The following is a 21,143-nucleotide window of genomic DNA, read 5'->3' as shown; positions in this document are numbered from 1 at the left end:
TGTGTGGTTACAGAAGAGCAGTCTCAGAATGACTCAAAACTGGTAAATCAAACATTGTGATATGGACACTATGTTTCATTGCCATTGTGAGGGAGATATTATGTTTCAATATTATTGATACTATGTCCTATTGGTGACGATAATGTGCGTACCTATGTGGAAATGAAAAGGTTTTTAGTATGGACAGTGAAAGTGGTTTTAGATAAGGGCTCAATCGAATTAAAAAAAACCAAACCCAAATTGATGTTTCATTAAAGTTTTTGGTATATTATAAAAATCTTTTTTTATGGTGGTTTAATTATAATAATAAGGGAATTCGGGCCCTTTTGTATAAACTAGTATTTGCTATTAGTCCCTTCCCAGGGTTTAAAGTGGATTGCCATCTTCCCTGTTTTTGACCATATATATATATATATACACACACACACACACACACACATATATATTTGATATATTGCACTATTTCCTCTACCCTTTCAGCCCAGCACCCTTGTTCCATCCCTGTGCTATGATACTGTCTATGATGTCTTCCCTATTATATGGATGTAAACATAATAACCTAGTACCTTGCTCTGAACTCTGTGATATGAGAGCGAGTAAAAAATCCTTGTAATAATTGCACAAAATATTTCATATTAAACTTCCACACAGTTCATTCCACAGCTGAGACCAGTGGACTTGCTAAGCACTACAAGTTGGACATTTCAGAACAACTGAGGAGGTGAGCTGCAATACACCACACATGAACTTTCTCCAAATAGTCAAGACGAAGAACCAGTTGACTGGCATGTGAAGAAAGCCAAGTGTGGCAAAATCTTTCCCCTCACTTCATATTTGGCTGTACATTTTCATTTGAAATACTAGGCTTCTTCTGAATGTGCTGAATTATGTCAAATGTTGTGGCTTGATCAGATTCAGAACTATCCCAAATATTAAGTTTCCATAGAATAGCAATTTGAGGTCCTTCAGTTGGTAAAAATAATCAACAAACAAAAAAGTTCAGAAAAGTAGCAAATAAAGTAAAAATAATATTTCTGTTGCTCAGTATTGTTAATATTTTCATTTGCATTTCTAAATGTTTAATGTCTGTATCATGAAACTTGTTTCTGCCCTATTTTGTACAAGGATAACCAACAATGTAAATAAATGCATATATAAATGCATGAATAATACTTGTAACATTGACTGGGTAGTCTTTGCATGAACTAATTGGCCTCATTATGTTCAGTGATAAATATGCAAGATAATTAGTCGGCCCTGTTCTAAGTTGGTTTCAAACTGGCTACAGAACTCCTAATTTAGAAACAAACTCTCAGTAGCGACTTTATACTGTTCATAAAACAATTAAGCTGAAGGCTTTAGATTGTCACCTTAATTTGCCAGTTTGAGACTTGTCAGCCTACATTGTTTCCAGTAGAAATTTAACTCTCTTGGCTAAGTGATTAGAGAGACTGGAATCGGGTTAGATATTGGCTGTACAAGACTAGCTTTGTTCATATGATTAGCTGCCGCTTTGTTGAGACACACAGAATTGCTTTCTGTTTTTTGTTTTGTGGCAGGGCTTTCTGTGCTCAGACAGCAAGCTTTCAACCACATTCTTTTTCCCTTACATCAGCCTACTCGCTCGTGAAGGAACAATGAACAAAGTGACCTCAGATTTTTTTTTTTAGACGGAGAGAAAGAAAGGTCAGTAAACAAGAAAATATAAGGTGATACCTTTTTATTGGCCTAACTTGATACATTTCTTGACCAGTTTTCAGGAGCAAGCTCCCAAAAGGAAATATATTAAGTGAATTCAATAAAAAGATATCAGCTGTTGTTTTTTTGTTTGTTCACCTTTCTTTCCTCACATTTGAGTGGACTCGTATGATAACCACACTACTTTGTCTTAGAGTGAGTGAGAGAGAGAGATTTTAATTCACTACAGTCCAAGAGGATGCAGGTAAAGGGCATGCATAGGGGTAACTGGACCCTGATGGTCCTCAGGGTGTGCAGCAAAGTTTAGATTGGTCCTCATCCTGTGCTTCTGGTGATACATTATTCGGGATATTTTTGACAGAAATTTAGGAGTGAAGACCATGGCCAATGTGATTCCTTCTTCTGTTGCCAGTTCTGTTCTTTGTTCTCCAGGTTCAAATTTTGATGTCTACAGTCATCGATCATATTCAGTATATGCAGATGGTAAAGTTTATTAATAAATGACAGGTGAGCTTGCTTTTCTTGGGGGGAAGAGCTGGAGACCAGATAAGTAGGAGAATTTAAGACAGCATGTCAGAAAAGCCAAGAGAAAATGCGTTCAGATGGCATTTTAAAGTAGTTGATTGGCTACAGTGGTTATCTCTTCCAAAGATGATGACTTATGAGGCGCCAGGGTGCCATTTGGCTTTACTCTTTCACTATGAACTGGTTTGTCAAAATGATAAGACACTACAACCCCTAACAACTATAAAATCACATTTTAGTTGCAGTGCAGTTCAGGTTAGAATTCTTTCTTATGCAAGCTTTTTTCTCTCTCCCATCTTCATTTGTTCCCCTAATTGTGCATAAAAATCAGAATCTGCATAACATACGGTTTAGCTCAAATGATCAATTTAAAGCTGATGAGTGAGTCCCTGTCATTACTGTTTCAAAGCAATGAAGTTAAAGTTCTTTCTGTCCTGTTCAGGTCCTGAACTGAGTGTTGTAAAGCAGGAAGTTGGGGTGGATATTACTCAGGAGTTATGAGGACTCAGGGTCGGTGTTGGGCAGATTTTAGTTAGGGCACAATTTCTGGCAGGGTGAAGGCAGCTATGGGGGCGAGGCAATCTACTTTTAGTGCTTCCATTAATGAGCTCATCTCACCCAGGGAGGAAATTTGTTATTGATTTTCCTTTCTCGGGCAAAATCGCACAAAGCTTCTATTGCTAAAGCAGCACAGCTGTCTGTAAAGCTCTACTTTATCATAAACATTGTCAGTGCCCTTGTCACTCAAGCATCTGAACACTGAAAGCATGCTGCAGTCATTTTGGTAAAAGGAAAGGTAAAAGCAATGAAATTGGTGCTACCTATATTCCATTACATTTTGTAATATCGCATTTAATTTAAAAATCTTATATGCACCTATTACAAATAATTTATGTGGTAAAGTGTATGTCTGCAGGAAAATCTCCTCTGAAACATAATATCAGCCATAATCATATTATTTGTGTTATTTCTGGAGATCATTTATTCCCATTGACGTCACTAACCTGAAAGCGAATTTGAAGCATATAAGTATATGGTTAGCCAGGTGTCCTTTCTTTGCTGAATATTTTAATGATTCAGAGCACTACACTACAAATGTTTGCAGGATCAAAGCAAACAAGATTATTTTGTTGGGTCCATTTTTAAATAAAGAATCTTACAAAGCTATTTAAAGCACATTTCTTTTTCACCTCTGAATAAGAGAGGCCATGTCATCTCTTGACTTGTCTCTGTCTCCTCCTTAGTGATTTGTCATGGTCAAACCCACCTGTTAAGCCTTTTGGACTACAGATTAACAGGGCAAATAGAATTGGCATGAAGGTGCACAGACACTCTTGATCTCAGGATCAGGGGTATGAGGCTGCTGAAGGGAGTTTCTCAGTTACTACTACTAGGGAAAGAATTCTGAATTCCTGTTTGGCTATGATTCACACTCAGGCCTGGTATTATTAGGCAGACGGATTATGTAATAAGGAGGGTCTAGATGTTACTGGGATTCCAGATGTAGGATCAGCATGTTGCATCTTCCTGTGGGGAGGCGAGCCCTGAGGTTTCTCACCAGTGTTTGGACTGGGCACAAACTGAAATGGACTCTAGTGTGGAACAGAAGGTGAAATTCCCTGCACACAAAAGCAAATCCACAAGCGCATTTTCAGTTGTGTGCAAAGGTAGCTGCATACTTTTAAGCAGGCAGAAAAATACCTGATTTTCAAATACATGCTGCCTGTATAAATTGTGTCTGAATATTGTCTTATGATGCAGCACAATAGATGTATGCAAATCCTTGTCAGATTGATGGTGCGGGTTCCGCATGCCAGACATGCACGTAATTTTGAAAATGTAAGTTGCATGTGTCGATTCATAATACACCACCTCCTCCAGAATACCTTGTTTTTATGTGGCCAATTGTATGCACATTAAGAAGCAGATTTTTAAAAAGTACGCGAGCACGTACTTTTGTTCACGCACCCGGCGCAAACAAGAGTACGCCGGATTTTAATAGATACGCGCATAGCCGCGGCCTCAGAGGGAACTTTCTTTCTGGCGCCCCCCACCTTCCTTTTCCTTCCCCTAACTAACCCGCCCCCCCGGCCCTGACTAATCCCCCCCTACCTTTATTACAAAAGTTACATGTGCCGAGCTGGCTGCCGGCGCACCATGTTCCGGTCCGGGGGCTGGTCCGGAGGCCGTGACCACGCCCACGGAATGCCCCTGGTCCGGAACCACGGCCCCGCCCCCGGAACACCCCAATGATGCGCCGGCCATGACACGCCCCCGACACGCCCTCCAGGAAAGCCCCGGGGCTTACGCGCGTCCTGGGGCTTTGCGCGCGCCTGCAGCCTATGCAACATAGGCTCAGCATGCGCAGGGGGAGCTTGGGGCAGGTTTTCAGGGGGTACGCGCATATCTTATGTGCCTACCCCTTTGAAAATCTGCCCCTAAGTGCTTGGTTTTAGGCAGCTGAAAATCCATTCAAGTGCATTCAGCCAACTTATGCATGTAACTCTTCATGTTATGTGTGCAGAACTGGACTACTCTTTTTGAAAATGTATTATTAGACACATTACATGATGGTTTACTCTATGTGCGTGAAGTGAATAAAATATGAGAGAAAAGGATTGGTGCAGGGGCTCAGTGGCAGGACACAGTGCTGCCATGCTGAAGTTCCTCGGTTGAATCCCCGAGTTGAGATAGGGTCTTCTGCTCCCCAGGCCAGCTTGAGCCGGTGGATGCTGCAGAGGGTAGGGGAAGGAGTCAGTAGCCAGATTCAGGCCCCATGGTGCATGGCCCCCTGGGCAACGAGCGTTGCTGCAATGTCAAGGCCAGGTACATGTGGGGAGGGATGGATGAAGGTTTGCGGTGACAGATCTCAGCCTGGTTCCGATTGAGCTGGAAGTTCAAAGAAGCAGGAGGAAATTGCTAGGTCAAAATAAAAACCCACCAGAAAAATATGTATTTCCATTTATCAGGGGGCCATTCATTTACTCCTCTTTTAAGAAAGTTGCTTTCGGCCTGGGTCTAAGAGACATGGGTCCCCACTATTTATAAGAAATGTTACAGAATTATCAGCCTGGCTGCCCCCTGCAGTCCTCAGATACGTGGCTGTTGGTTTTGCCTTCCATTAGAGAAGTGCAGCTTCTGGAAACACGTAAGCATGAGCTTTCAATAACTGGACCGGCCCTACGGAATGCCTTACCTACTGAGCTTAGAGAGATCAAGGATGATAAAATATTTCATAAGAAATTGAAAGCTTTGATATTCCAGCAAGCATTTGGATAGATTTTAAACTTATTCTTATTTGATGTTTGTGTTTTTATTATATTATATGTTTTGTCTTGTGTGGTTGATAAAAGTGTATATGTTATGCAGTTATCTGTGTAAAATGATCAGGATAATGAGAGGCAGAATATAAAAAAAAAAAAAAAAATCATAAATAAATAAATAAATGCTTATGCAGAAATAAAGGTCACTGGACAGTTTGCAGATGACATTTTTTATTAGCTGAATCATATTCATTTGGGACTACATTTCAAGAGAGACATTTTGAGTGCTTAAAATTATTTGGGGTTAATTGAATTAGGTCTGCTGAATTTTCTTTCTATGCCATTAAGTATAGGGCTTACTATGTGTACTTTAATTTCTGCTGTTCATGGACAACTGCATTGTGTAGAATTTTAAGACTTCCTAGTATCACAAAAAGCCCGAGGCACTAATGGCCTTTTCCCAGTTTGTGCCTATAGGGAAAATACTTGATAGATAAATCCCATAGTTAGCAAACTAAACATTTTCAACAAGCTGGAATTAAATTTGATAGCTTACACATTTCATACGATGGGTAAAGAAACTGTCGCAGGCTTTTACTCCAGGTCATTTTGATCCCAGATAATCTGTTCAAAAAAATTACCTAGAGTATACTATTTGTTAATTTGTGTCATTCCTTTCCTGTAGGGAAGCGATAAGTCGGCTGTGTGAAGCAGTGCCAGGTGCAAGAGGAGCCATAAAAAGGAGGAAGGTGATTATAAATGCTGTGTTATCACCGAGAGTCGGGCTGGCGCAATAAGACATGCACTGAAAATGGTGCGCAGCTACATCCCCCGGGCACCTGATGCAATATTTAAATGAGAGGCAGCGTTAAAAAAAGGGCATGCTAACGGAGAATTGAGGATCTCTAGCGCTCAACAGTTTATTGCATCGGACGCCAAATCACAACAGGTGCACAATGCAAGCCTCCATTTTGATCCCGCTTTTTTTTTTTTGCTATAATTCCCTTCAGCAACCTCAGCAAAATATTAAGTGCCCCTTGCTATGGATGTCCAATTTATGTAGCGTTAAGAAAAGTGTTTGTTTTCCTTTTTAATGTAATGAAAATACACAATTTTTCTCCACAAACACAGTAAATTAAAGTGTCACAATGATACTAAAGGGGAGGGCACCCTTATCACAACACAGAAAACCATTTTTTAAAAATGTTTTTTACTTTTCTCCACCTCCGAGGCTGGAGTTAAATTTGCGTTAAAGTGTGCATTGGGCCCCCAGTGTTTTACTGCATCAGATGTAATAGCTAATGTCCTCATCTACATGCAGTTAACATCTGACAGGTGCCAGCGGGTTCGTATTTGTTAGGGCGCATGTTTTGGATGTGCTAATCTCCTTACTGCATCTGGTGCTAGTCTAGCACATCCAAACCGCGTGTCCAACCACGCCTAAACCTGTGTGCTAGTGTGGGTGCACTTTATTGCATTGGCCCCCCAGTGAGGGAAGAGAGACAGAGGACTGTTCGGGAGCTGAGACCTGCATATGCTGTTTACATACACCAGCCAGACAGAACTGTTGCAGTGCAGCAGCCAGACGTTCAGCTAGCATCCACTTGACTGCCACCTAAGTAACTGGAGCTAACCATTATATGCTAGGCCAGATACACAATAGGGAGCAGAGATGGTTTCCATTCACATTTCTGTTTAATATAGGTGACAGATATTCGTCAAACAATCTCTATACAGCTCAGTCTCACTCAGAGGGATGGCTGACTCAGGTCCTCGAGGACCACAAAATAGACTGGTTGTCAGAATGAACCAAAAACGTGCAAATTAACCCAATTCTTATTTGAGTTAGAGGTGCTGCTGCATGCAAATCTATCTCATGAATTATTTTCATCGTGGATCTTTAGAAAATCAAAGCTGTTTGTGGCCCTCAAGGACTGGAGTTAACCATCCCTACAATGCAGAAGGCAATTTTCATAATGCACACGGTGCACATTAAAACAGAGGGAAAGTAATTTTCAAAGGCATTTCCATGAGTAAAATAGTGCTAAACCCATGGAAATGGCTTGTACAAAATTGCCTGCCTGATATGTGAGTGAAAGTATGCACATATGTCCTGTATGCACATCATTTACCTACAATAAGCAGAGTTATTTCCAGTAGAGCTGAGGAGGGGCTTGCTGTTATCCCCATAATTTTGTATTTTCAAAAGTATGCTGGTAAATTTTCCCGAAAAAAATCTACACAAATTAGCAGGTGTAATTGTGTGGAATAATTTTCATGCATGCATGCACTTACCCATTGAAAAGTTTATGTATGCTGTTAAAAAAAATGTCCCCCTTAGCAGATGCTATTTTTAAATAGCATGTGTTAAAACATTTTAGTATTCATAAACAGCACACACTAAAAAATAACAAAAAATAAATAAACAATGAAATAAAAAAAAGATATTAAAAAAATGATAAACCCTCACAAACAAAACAAAATAAAAATTTTAGTGTGCACAATCGTAGTATATATGTGCTGTGCTCTAACAGTTATTACATCTAATTCTTGATGTGGTCTTGACTTTTCAAACATTTTTCACAGCTGGGGATAGTCACAGCATGGAATGTGGTTCTGTGAATCTCAAAATCTTGTGAACGTTAATACATAGTTGCATGATTCTATCCAGTCAAAGCTAGAGTGAAGCAGGAAAAATTCTGCAGGTATCATTAAAAGAATATTAATTGTTGACATCTCGGTACCTGGTGCTTACACTGTCTCTGCTTTTGTTTTTAAAGCCTCCAGTTAAGTTTCTGTCTTTGGTGCTGGGCAAGAGCAATCTGCAGTTTTCAGGCATGAGTATAAGGCTCACTGTCTCAACAAGCAGCCTTACTTTAAGCAATGCAGACACCCAGCAGGTATGATCATTTGTACAGATTTTTCTTCAAGGCACACTCTATCACCAGCTTCCTTCTGCTATAGTTTTTTTTGTTTTTTTTTTTTGACAGCAAGGCATAAACTCCTACCAAGTAAGACAAATATTGACTGCCATGGCCTATAAAAAGGAAGAAAGTCAAGAAACTGTTGATTTAATACAAGTTTAAATTTGTGCTGTTCCCACTATTTTCTCTGTATTCTGCTGCTTGTCTTTTCTCTGAAAAAGAGGAGTAAAACTCTGGCATTTATGTAAAACTTAAGACAAGGGACCAGTTAAATGCGCTAATTTAATGGTCGTTCTAGAAATATTTACATCTTGTAGCTTTATATGGCATCTTTCTTTCTCTCAATGGGGCAGTGTTGACACTGTGTACAACTTTGACCACTTTGCAGCAAGGATAGTGCTGATATTATAGAGATAACAGCAGAAGGTGGTCAGAATAATTCAGAATCTTTTGTGGGTTAAAAACTGTTTCCTCTGCACTTAGGCAGGCCAATCCACATGAGTGGGTTATGCGCCTCTACCAGTAGTTGAAGACAGAGTAAAGCTGACGTCACGGTAATATAGCCCTGCCCCGACATCAGCCTGCCAGTATTCTCCGTCTCCAGCAGATGGTGGACAGGCTTCACCCTACTGGGGATTGCTTGTAGTGAAAAATAAAGAAAAGGAAGAAATAAATAGGAGAAGATAAGAGATTTCGAAGCACCTCTTGAGCTCCTGAGGTGACACTCTGTGAGTCCCTCCCATTGAGCATTTTTAATTCTGGAAGCCTAGCCAAGCATCAACCTAATAAACGAAGGTTGACCGACGTGCCGCAAATGCGCAGTAGAGAGCAGCTCTACCGCGCATGCGAGCACGTCGGTCACAGTGTGCCTCTTAAAAATAAAAATGGTGCTGTAGGAGCGGCGGCAGCAGCGGCCCGAAGACCCGGAGCGGCGGCCTGAAGACCCGGAATGGCGGCCCGAAGACCCGGAGCGGTGGCGGCACCGGCCCGAAGACCCAGAGTGGCGGCGGCGGCCTGAAGACCCGGAGCGGCGGGAGCGGCAGCGGCGGCCCGAAGACCCGTGCAGGAGCGGCAGGAGCACTGGATGGCCGGCACCATCTTTAAAAATGGTGCGGGCCATCCAGTGCTCCTACCATGTGACAGGGGCCGGCCAATGACACGGATACCCTGTCACATGGTAAGGGCAAAGGCCATCGGCGCCATTTTGATTAGTGGCATTTTGATTAGTGGTGCGTCCAAACCCGGGTTTGGACGCACGTTTTCGGCATGCTAGCTTTATCCCTTATACAGTAAGGGGTAATAGCATGTCAAAAATGCGTGTCCAACCCCCCCGAAACTAATAGCACCCGCAACAGAAGTTCTGCCCACGGCAGAAGTTAATTTTGGCTGGCACCAGGAAAGTGTACAGAAAAGCAGAAAAAAACTGCGATATTAAGTCGGAGGCCCCAAAATAAAAAAAAAAAAAATCAAAAATTAAAAAAAAAAAATTTTAATCGGCCGGCGGCCCGCGGGTTGGAAGACGGACGCTCAATTTAGCCGGCGTCCATTTTCCGAACCCATGGCTGTCAGTGGGCTGAAGAACTGACACCGAAAAAATTGAGCATTGGTTGTCAAACCTGCTGACAGCTGCCGCTCCTGTCAAAAAGGAGGCGCTAGGGACGCGCTAGTGTCCCTAGCGCCTCTTTTTACCGCGGGCCCTAATTTGCATCTTCTTCCCCCCTGAATCGCGCACATAGGAGAGTGGCCTGTGCGCTTGCCCACTCTCCCGCGACTTTTACTGAATCAGCCCAATTGTATCTAATGGAATAGTAAGACTAAGGTGTCTTATTATTGATCCTTTATAACATTGAGGATATAAAAACTTAAGACTAACGTGCCTTATAGTAAATAGAGTATAACATATAACATGATAACTGGAGATTAGGGTGTCTTATTATTGATACATGGTAACATAGTAACTTTGAAACATCGAAGCATGGTAACAGTGATACAGTAATTTATGGCTGCAGGACGGAGTAACCTTTATGGTACCTCCCCTGAGTCACAGAGCAACAGGTGGAGACGGGAGGCAGATTTGGAACTTGGCAGCCACAGGCCTTGCCTGTGAGATCGCCCATCTCTAGAACCAGTCAGGCAGTGAGGAAAATCATGCAGCAGAAGAATTCCATGCCCTTTCGTTCCTGAGTTCTAGCAGAAACCTGTTTTGATATTTCAGTATTTCAGTATTGTCAGCTTGCTGATTTCATATATCGAAAAGGAGTCCTTCGGTGCACCAATTTATTTTTGCTTTAGTGCAAACAGTGGGAACCCACTACTCTGCGTGCAAAGAGTTAAGTCTTCTTGCAATGAGTGACATCCCATTGACCTATTTCCTAGATAATTTTAACCAGTAGAACTGAGGGCTTGGCCACCGTTCAGAACTGTGTGTGTGTATGTTAGGACAAAGCTAATGTCCGAACTCCAAGATCTTGCATGATGGAGCTGTACATTCATAACAAATCCAGGCATTGTGCTCAGAAAACCAGTGCATGTCTTAGATGTCGTAGGTTACTTTTTAGAGAAATCTTCCCACACTCACATTTTTCCTGTGCTTTCAATTCAGGAGTTGTGAAGAAAATCTTACAAGATTAGAAGATCATTTTTTTTCTTCACAAAAAGTGGGCCATTTGCGATTCTTGCTTCAATAGCAGCATTTTCTGTGAATAGATTTTGTTTGGGTAATTTAGGGACTGTGCCATAGCAGAAGTTTTGATAGGCGATATGTCAAATTTAAGAAACTAATAATAAACTAAACTAAGAACATGGTTTCATTAATTTGTGGGACTGTTTTCAGGTTGTGATACCATTTATTGTCTCAGTGTAGAAATTATCCATAGTACAAGCAAATGCTAATCGTCAATCTGCTGTATTTTACAGATCATTGCACATCACCATATGCAATCTATCTCGTTTGCCTCGGGAGGTGATCCAGTAAGTAGAGCTTTGTCCGAGCTACTCATATAAATGAAATAATTTAGTTTGTGTTCAAATTGTATGTTCATCAGCAGTTTCACTATATTCATGTGAAATTGCAAATGCATATTACAGGAATATTGTACAATGTACACATAATAGTGGGAAATTCTGGGTCACAAATGCTTCACTATAAAACAGTTTATAAGAGATCTTATATATGTCCAATCACAGTCTGAGTTCCCCAAGTCATTTACTGTATGTCTTGAATGGAAGATTTAGAAAGGTTTTATATGTTAACTAGCAACTGTACCTGTTCTACTCTTGGGCGGCGAGCCTTTTTATTGGCACATCTGCTCTTGTTTTGAGCCGAATTTCCCTAGAAATTCACTGTAAGAGTGTCCCTTCCACATACACACACCCTCATACAGGCTCCCTCACTCTCTGGCACACACACACATCCTCTCATATAGGCTCCTTCTCTGAAACCCTGTCAAGCATCTCATGCACTCCCCCTCTTACCAACCAAGCTGTCTCTTGTACTCCCCTACACCCCTGTCCTCTCTCGCACACACATTCTCTCTCACCGGCATCCCCCTCCCCTCATATAGGCTCCCTCTCTCTGAAACCCACACTCAAGCATCCCCCCACCCACCCTCTCTTACCTCCCATGCTCTCTCTCACACCCTCCCCACCCCCTCTCACCAACCATGCTCTCTGTCACCCCCCCCCCCTCTCTCACATACACATTCTCTCTCCCCGGCATCCCCCCCATGCTCTCTCTCACAGCCTCCCCACCCCCCAGTCACCAGCCATGCTCTCTGTCACCCCCCTCTCACACACACATTATCTCTCACTGTCATCCCCCCCCCCCCCATGCTCTGTCTCACACCCTCCTGCTCTCTCACACCCTCCCCTCCCCGACAAACATTATCTCTCACCGGCATGCTGTGGGACCCGCGCCGTTTGTGGCGAAGATGAAGGCCTGGCGCGCCATTCGTGGGAAAGATGACGGCCCGGCGCGCCGTTCGCGACACATGGGGGCCTTCCATTTTCGGCGTGATCATAAAATAGCAGCGTAGATCAGAAAATAGCAGTGGAGACCCCGGCATACCACGAACGGAGCGCGTCCTGCAGCACACGCTCCGTTCGCAGTGAAAATGAAGGCCCATGCGCGCCGATCACGGTACACGGTGGCCTTCCCTTTTCACCACAAACGATGCGCCGGGCCTTCCTCCTCGCTGCGAACAGAGCGTGTGCCGCGGGATGCGCTCCGTTCGCAGCATACCAGGGTCTCCTCTGCTATATTCTGCCTCTCCTGCGATGGCCGCTGTCCTTCCTACCTGTGCCATGTTTGAGCCGCCTGCGCCATCTATCGGCGGGCTGGGAAACATGCAGCCCAATATAATATAGCGCCATCTATCTGCGGGCTGGGAAACATGCAGCCCAATATAATATAGCGCCATCTATTGGCGGGCTGCGGAACATCCGCGATCACTGACGGACACACTTTAAGCCTGATATATTATGGATTAATAAAGGTATTTTCCAATGCGAAAAGTTGCTTGCATGCTCTGGAAAAGTGTTAGATAAACTCCTTCAGTTTGGGCCCAGTATCAGTGGAGGCTGGCATGAAAGGGAAGCTGGTATTCGAGGAAAGGGCAAACAAACAAAGAACCTGGACCATCCAAAGCTTAGAAAGTTGCCAAGATACATTGGGTACCAAACAGTGGGGTAATTCATACTAACTGCACCTCTGTACAATAAGGGACCCCATGTAAGTAGTTCCTCATCTTATTTGGAAGTGATGGACACGGAAACCTAACTGTTCATTGTACTGTGTGGTTCCAGTTAACAGAACATATGCAAAGAGATATCTCACCTTCCAGAGGCTGTGACTCATACAGGAAAGCCAATCTGCTAAGTGGGGTCCTAGAGGTCACTCTTTGCCATCTGCTCTGTTTTCCTCACTATAGTCTCTTCCTTCTTTTGCCTGAACCACAATCACATTATCCTCCTGTGGCAGCAAGTAGTGCCTCCACATCTTCTAACACTTAAGAGCTGCACCGGTAGCCCAAAGAGCAGAAAAAACAACCCACTACTGGGATACTTCTAGCTATAAAATCTTTCATCCTGTTCATGCAAATTGTTTGCCAATAGTTTTGACTTCCTGTGTATGTGGGAGGGGAGCTGTCTCTTCTTTCTCACTATGTATTATTTTTCTTGGTTGATTGCTGTTATGGCCTAGGCTGAAATTTAACTACAGACTCTTTAAGAGCAGTAGAGTTTAATGAGTGCTATGACATTTTTCAGTCTAAAAAATTTCCTATAGTGATTCCTATGTGGTGTATCTGCTGCATGCAGACATTTCTGCAGGGAATCACTGTTATGGCTTCTGATTTTATAATGATTTCTGGGCTCATAAATACAGTTTCCAAGGCCAAATAGTCATGCATCTTGGCAATATTTCCTGGAATATTTGGATTGATGTATCTTGTTGAAATGGCCTAGATGTGCTGTTGATATTCAACAGCACAAAAAGTATGAATCAGCCTGAGTGATCAAACTTGTGTATGCCATATTATTGCTCTGGGTTGTAAATTCTGCCATTTTCTTTGTCATTGGGGATGGGATAGTTTAAATAGATGAAGGCACACTGATTAAAGAATGAAAATAGGCTTTATTATCTGACCAAGTGAAAATGGCTCCTAGTTGGGTATACACTTTGCATGCATAGCAATAATCTTTAAGACACTTTGCAAAACAAGATTATCCTGGCCATGGAGTTGGTTACTTGGAACCAAGGCTCCCTCTGCTGGTGGGCCATGAACACATTTTTTTTCTTTTTCCCCTGCCTTTCATCCCACTGCTGTCTTCCCTTCCTGGATGGTATCATCATCTTCGTTTGCTCTCTGAGCTTGAAGATACCATCTCCACACTAACCCAGGTCTGATTTGCTCCAAAAGATGCCCAAGTGTTGGAGATGGTCATCAGCACATCTATTTTGTGTTACCAACAGCATAGCATGCCAGAAGAGGACAAGCCAACATTACTGACTCTTCCGTTACCAGAAAGAAATTAATACATGGAGCAACAGATAACAGAACCAATAAACAAATAAATAGTTATTCTGAACAACCTTTGAAATAAAAATAATATATAGTACAGTGGGGTCTATGAACCCTTTACTGGATACTATGCTTCTCTCAACAAAGGACATATGGCACCCCCTCAAAGTATCGCGATGCCCTGCCCTGCTTCGTCTGAAGCCGGAGCGGCCATGACGATGGCCAGAAACGATGCCTGTGAGACCCGGGATGAGGAGACCCTAGGAGACAGTGGAGGAGAACAACTTGCGGGTCTGGAGGATCCACTAAGGACTTCAACTCCCCGGGGACTGGAAGCAGCTATCGTAACAACTGTACAAGGTACCGGGTTAAGAGGGGGAGCCGATGAAGTGCAGGGAGTAAGCCAGCTTCGAAGGATTTCAGAAGCTCCTTCTACTCAGAGACCTGATGTTATAACGTTGGAGGGAATTTGGAGTGTACTAAATGGAATTGAGACCGATAAAAATACTTGCTAAGACAAATGTGGAAATTCAGAATCAGGCTTTGATAAATAATAATTTATTATCCAGTTATACTAACAAAACAGAAGCGTTGGAAAAGAGAATTTCTTCAGTGGAGGTTAAACAAGAAAAATTAATCATTTCTGAAAATTTAACATCTAGAAGACTGGAAACAGTCGAAAATGCCCTAAGGGCACATAATTTACGCATACTTAATTTTCCAGTAATTAAAGCTATAGCCCCACTGGAACTTTTTAAACTTTATATGAAGGAAAATCTAAAGATTCCAGATACGGCTTTCCCGGTTATTGTTAAAATATTCTACTTGCAGAAAGCTTCCCAACCAGAACCACAAAGTCCTGATCTGAATCTCACCGATATATTAGAAATGTCTTCTGAACATCAAATAAGTCAGAGAAAACCTCTCCTAGTTTCCTTTGCTTTTTTATCAGAGCGGAACCATGTTATGAGACTTTTCTTCAGAAACCGACAAACACTTTTCTATGGGTTCCCTATCTGGATATTTCCAGATGTGATCAAGTCTACTCAGACACGAAGGAAAGACTTTCTTTTGATGCGGCCATTAGCCCTTAGAATAGGGGCTAAATTCACTCTGAAATACCCCTGCAAGGCTTGCATCAGGTATCAGAATGTGAATTATATTTTTCTTGAACCTGACCAAATGAAAACATTCCTAGCTGGGAAAGCCCCTATGGAGACTTCATTAGAGACGGTGTAAAAAGAAAAGAAAAATGATGCAGAAGCCACGACGAACCAAATATACTTGTGGATTAATTTGCTTATACTTTGTCATTGCTCCTACCGCCTCCTAATTTCTAAATTTGATTTTCTTATAATTTAAATGTCGTTAATCATTATGCTGAAATAATGTTTAATCTGAAATTTATTGTTTTCCTTTTGACATTGACTTTTCTGTAAGGAGTTTTCCTGGTAAATAAGTTGTGAAAAAACTTGAAAATAAAGAATTAAAAAAAAAACAAAAAAAAACAAAGGACATATGGAAGATGGCAAAGTGTAGAGATTGGGTTGAACCAGTTGCTAAGGCTTCCTTTATAGGAGGGATCTCAGTGTATCAAGGCTGGGTTTCATATAATGACCCAAGAGAAGATTCAAGGGCAAGTGGAGCTTGGGGAGAGAGGAAGTGTGCCTTTTATCTCCTGGCCTGCAGAAGTTGCCACGCAAGTTTTCCATGTGCTGGTACCTCTGATTGCTTGTTTGGTAATATTTAGAGTGGAGAGTTTTCACAAGTTAAGGCAATAAACTTCCTTTCTTCCTGGTTTGTCTTCACGGAAAGAAAACCATTGGTTAGAGGTTCCAGTTCAAACTGAGACTGCATGCAGGAACAAGAATCTGGAAAGGGGAAGGAGAAGACCATCAGCTAGCCTGATAGTTTTCAGTGCACCAGCCTGGTGCCCATTTGCAGGAGGGATGCAGAGAAGGATCAGAAACCCCATTTTCAAATGTTATACTGTATTATAGATGCCACACCAAAAAAATGTACAAGATGCCAAATAATTTATGTTGAAGTTTCTTTTTTTTTTTTTTTTATTATTTATTTTTTATTGATTTTCAATATTTCAAACATTCATAACAAATGTCGAGTAATACAGTAATAAAGGCATATAATCATAAAGAAAAATTTTCCCTTCATCATTTCTACATTTACATGTAATAAGTAACTATGGTAACATTTAACTAAACTGCAAAAAACACATATATTTCCTGTATTTCACTTATATACTATTATGTGGAGATCCATTTTAATTTTAGAGCAATATTAACCAAACTATATTTTCAATACTGCTGAAAGTTAGGCAGCTTTAAATCTTACGCTGTTTCTATCTTATCCAGTGTCCAGATTCCATTGATGATTTTGTATAAAGTTCCCCAACTGGTCAGGGTCATAAAAAACATATCTGTGACCTTCCACTCTCATCACACATTTGCAAGGGAATCTCAGTATTATCTGAGCACCATGTAATCTTGCTTGGGGCAACAAAGATAGGAATTTCTTCCTTTTCCTTTGAGTTTCTTTCGAAACATCTGGGTACATCCATATTTTTTGTTCTAGATATAACATTGTCCTGTGTTGGAGAAATTTTTTCATTATTATATCTCTGTCCATCGATGACATAAATTTAACCAATAAGGTACCTCTTCCTTCCACTTGATGTTGTTGGGAATTCTCTAGAAACTCCGTGATATTTATCCTTTCTCCTTCCATTTCCATCTGATTCTCTGAACTTTGTTTAAGTATCGACACAAAATAAGCTTTATTTATAACAGGCAAATCTTCATTTGACATTTTCAATACGTCTTTTAAATAACATTTGAATTGCTCTTTTGCAGAGATCATCTTGCACTTCGGGAAATTTATTATTCTAACATTCATATTTCTCAGTTCATTCTCTAATGTCTCCATTCTTCTGTTCATAACTACTTCTCCTTTAATTATAGAGTTTTGAACTTCCTCTGTTTTCTTTATTTTCCCTTCAATGCTAGTTATTCTCTCTGTTTGAGCGACCATAGCAGTTTTCACATTTGATATAGAATTTTGAGTTATTTTAAATCCATCCGAAATTGTTATTAAAGAGCTTTGAAGTGTTGAAATAGCGAGCCACAGAGTTTCTAAAGTGATATTTTGAGGCCTTTCTAATGGCTTTAAAGCTGGAAGAGATATCGGTTGAAAAACAATATTAATTTCATCAGTGCCTCTGGCTATCTCCGTTGGTATCTCCGGAATAGATCCCCCTCCGCTTACAGCTCTCAGGCTCTCGGGGGTTTCCCCTCCTCCCAGCGGGGTGGACGCCATTACACCACCCTCTGTCGCAGGGACCACGATCTCCCCTGAAAAGCGCGTCTCAGGTGAACTCACCCCTTCTAACGACGTCCGTTGTTGGAGGAGCTCAGCGCTTTCAGCCTGTGTCCTTGCAGGGGGGGGGGGGGGGGTCAGCGGTGCTCCAGGACTGAGCGTTATTTCGCCCGCAAGCGAAAACGGCTGCTCTCCCGTCGTCGCGAGCGCGGGACTCTCTGGAGTTCTTGCTGCCTGAGCGAACAGGTCCGGAATTAAAGTCTGTGAAGTCGGCAGGCCAGGGCTCCCTGAGATAGTTTCCCTCAGCCGGCCTTTCCTCTTAGTGTGCGGCATAATTCCAACAATTGGAAGGCAATAAGGCAACAAAGTAAGCAGTAAGAAATGCCGGAGCTCCGTTCACGTCCTTTCAGTCCGACGCCATCTTGGATCTCCATGTTGAAGTTTCTTACTAAACCCGGCTATTTTGGAACACCATAATTGTGTGGAGACTATTGCTAATCAGAAGCCGGGTCTAGCCCTTTGGTCCTGAAGAGAAATCTTTCCCCCCCATGGGAGAATCCCACTGTGACTGAAAGAGTGAATCAGGACTTAGTCTGGTATTGAGTGGAACCTCTTGTCCAAAGGGAGGGGAGTTTCAATAGTTAAAGCAGACATACTACTGAGAATAGCAGAACCCCCCCCCCCCCCCCCCCAATTATTTCATACCATTAGTAAAGCTGCCAGTATGGTTCAGCAGAATCTTCGTTGCATGACTATCAAACAAAACCAACAGAGAAGTGTCTCCCTGTCCCTTTCTGAAATACGTAAGAATGGCCCTAGGGAGGGAGCTCCAGCCACCATGAAAGCCTGACACCCTACAGCGCTGGCACAAGAGAAAACGTACACCAGGTTTTGAGGGGAACCTTCATTGGTGTCTGCCAGTCAGAAGAATGTTTCTATAATGGCTGGGCTAGACAGAAAGGAAGAAAAGGGGGGGGGGGGGGGGAAAAGAAGAAAAAAAATCTATATACCATATAATCGCATGTATATACCATATAATCGCATGTATAAGTCGACAAATTTTACTCCCCAAAACTGGTCCTTAAAATCGCGGGTGTTTTATCCACGGATCGATTCACATAAAGCCAGTACCACAATTCAAGATGCATGAGTGAATGTTTCACACCCTCCTTCTCCCAATCTCTTAACTTCACCCACTGCTACGAGGACAACGACGGCACTTGCAGTTGCGCAGGCACGTTCTCCCCTTTCCCAAGCCAGGGTCTGATTGGCGCACTTAGAACCACATGGTTCGAAGCGGCCATGTTATGCTGATCCTGAGACCCAGGACTTACTTGATTCACCTCAAAAGAGGTCTGCCTCTAAGCTTCACTGGTTACCCCCCTCCATTGCTTTCCAATGATCCAGGACAGCAGAAATCATCTTTAGGTATAATTATAAAGGCAGATGGGGGTATTCCCTCTAGTCAGCTGCATATCACATGCAAAGAAAAGGGAAGCAGCTGTTCTGTTGCTCAGAATTGGAGAGATGTTCTTAATTTAACCTTTTATTTTTTTCAAACTGAAAGTATACTGTACATGATTTCATTGTTTCTTGGAGCACGTGGAATAGTCCATGTGTTTGTTTTGCCAGCTGCTATTAACTCAAGATATACGGGTTGTGTAATTTGGCTCATAAATAGGACTTTGTAACTCCACCCAGTTGACCATTGGGTCTTGCATATTCTATTATTTTATTTACAAAGTATAAGCAGTTGCCTCCAGGTATATTTATGTTCCATATTCAATTGTTAAACTTTGTTATTACAATAGTATTAAATCTTATTTCAAATGCATTCTTATTCCTTGTATTTTACAGGACACAACAGATTATGTTGCCTATGTAGCTAAAGATCCTGTTAATCAGCGAGGTATGGATTTTGTTGTTAAGTCTTTGCCCATTTGAAGTGATAAAGTGCTCCAAGACAATAAACCCCAAGTCCTAAGTGATCCGTTGTACTAGCCCAGTTTAGTTTTAAAAAACAAACAAACTCTCCCTTCTTCAAGTACTTGGTAATTCCTCATTTTTTATTTTTTTTTTAATACAAATGTTCAGACCAGAGAGACTTCTTGGTCTCTTTATGACTAAGATCAAGTGTAATGCCAATCACAGGGTTTGGAACTGTGTTTGGGATAGTCCCTTCTTGGCCTTTTGAGTGAGATTGAATCCTGTTGAATGTGGAGCTCTTAATCAGGGCCAGCGCTCGCATATTTGCTGTCACGTGTGAACAATAACTGTGCCTCCCCCTCCTCATCATGGTTTTTTTTTTAACACAAAATTTTTTGTTTTCCACAATAGAAACTGTCAGCCTCACATTCTGTCCCAGGCCTCCTTTCCCTATTGTAAAACGCCCCCCCCCCCCCCCCCCCCGAATCTATCTAACCTCATCTGCAAATCCAAAATTCCTAAATCAGGCAGGAGTGATCCCCAGGTGCTTTTGCCCCACCTACTGGTATGTAAAAATGGCACTGGCTGGCCCTCTAGTCAGCACTATTTTGTGATACAGCTCTGTGTGAAGCAAATTACCTCCAGTTAGAAAACAGCTCTTCAGCTCACTTTCAACTCTTACATTTTTTTCCCTTCATGTTTTTTAGGTTTGGAAATGTATTTGCCCTTTCAAAATGCCAGGTTCTCTTTCCTTCCGACTTCAGGTCTTGCCTGAAGATGCCCTTGTTTATTTATTTCATGTATATTTTGCATTTCAGGCACTTTAAAGCAGATTACATTCAGGTACTGAGGTTACCTATTTCCCTGTCCCATCAATAGTTACCACTCTTCAGCTCACTTTCATTTATTCTGCTTTTTTCCCTTCATGTAAGACTATAGAACAGATCTGTTACCAAATCCAATAATCTGATTATAATCCCCACTGCAGTGAATATTCCTTGGCCATCACCCACCAAAGACCTAGAATCTGTAACCTAGGGTGCAATGACAAAGTAAAAAAGATTATACAATTACCAGGATCAAGTGGCTAGATTAGTCCCTCTGCCATCTTCTTTCTAAGACCTCTAGGAAAGAGCAATGATTTATTTAATATTTATATGATTTCTGACTCCCATTCTGCTGGTATTCTCCTCTCTCCAGGGCCTGGGCAAGCCTCTCAGATCCTCCTTTGATCTCAAATGTCACTCACTCTTCCTCGTGACATGTCAGATATAATGTTGCTGCTGCAGGATAAGGGTGTGTGTCTCTCTCCTCACAGCTCCATCTTATCACGCAGACTAAAAGTTTAGCCCTGCATTACCTGCCCAGCCACTGGAGACCAGCCTTGCATTGTTTTTGGGATGAGATCATAGCAACCTGATTGCTGCATTATTTCATCAGTATACATACCCAAG

At 41.9% G+C, this 21,143-nt stretch overlaps 1 protein-coding gene across 1 annotated transcript in view; it reads left to right on the top strand.

Annotated features, from left to right (window-relative positions):
* Positions 1–21,143, top strand: part of LOC115075210 (SHC-transforming protein 4-like) — an 89,742-nt gene that overhangs the window by 50,665 nt on the left and 17,934 nt on the right. Inside the window, exons 3-6 of the mRNA XM_029575479.1 lie at positions 6,172–6,235; positions 8,267–8,386; positions 11,327–11,380; positions 19,621–19,672. Coding sequence (XP_029431339.1) covers positions 6,172–6,235; positions 8,267–8,386; positions 11,327–11,380; positions 19,621–19,672 — 290 coding nt within the window. The remainder of the gene's footprint in view (positions 1–6,171; positions 6,236–8,266; positions 8,387–11,326; positions 11,381–19,620; positions 19,673–21,143) is intronic.

Source organism: Rhinatrema bivittatum, chromosome 13, assembly GCF_901001135.1.
Source record: "Rhinatrema bivittatum chromosome 13, aRhiBiv1.1, whole genome shotgun sequence".
In the NCBI taxonomy this organism is placed as follows: domain Eukaryota; kingdom Metazoa; phylum Chordata; class Amphibia; order Gymnophiona; family Rhinatrematidae; genus Rhinatrema; species Rhinatrema bivittatum.
Note: the sequence above shows the minus strand (reverse complement) of the source record. Positions and strands in the feature narration are given on the sequence as shown.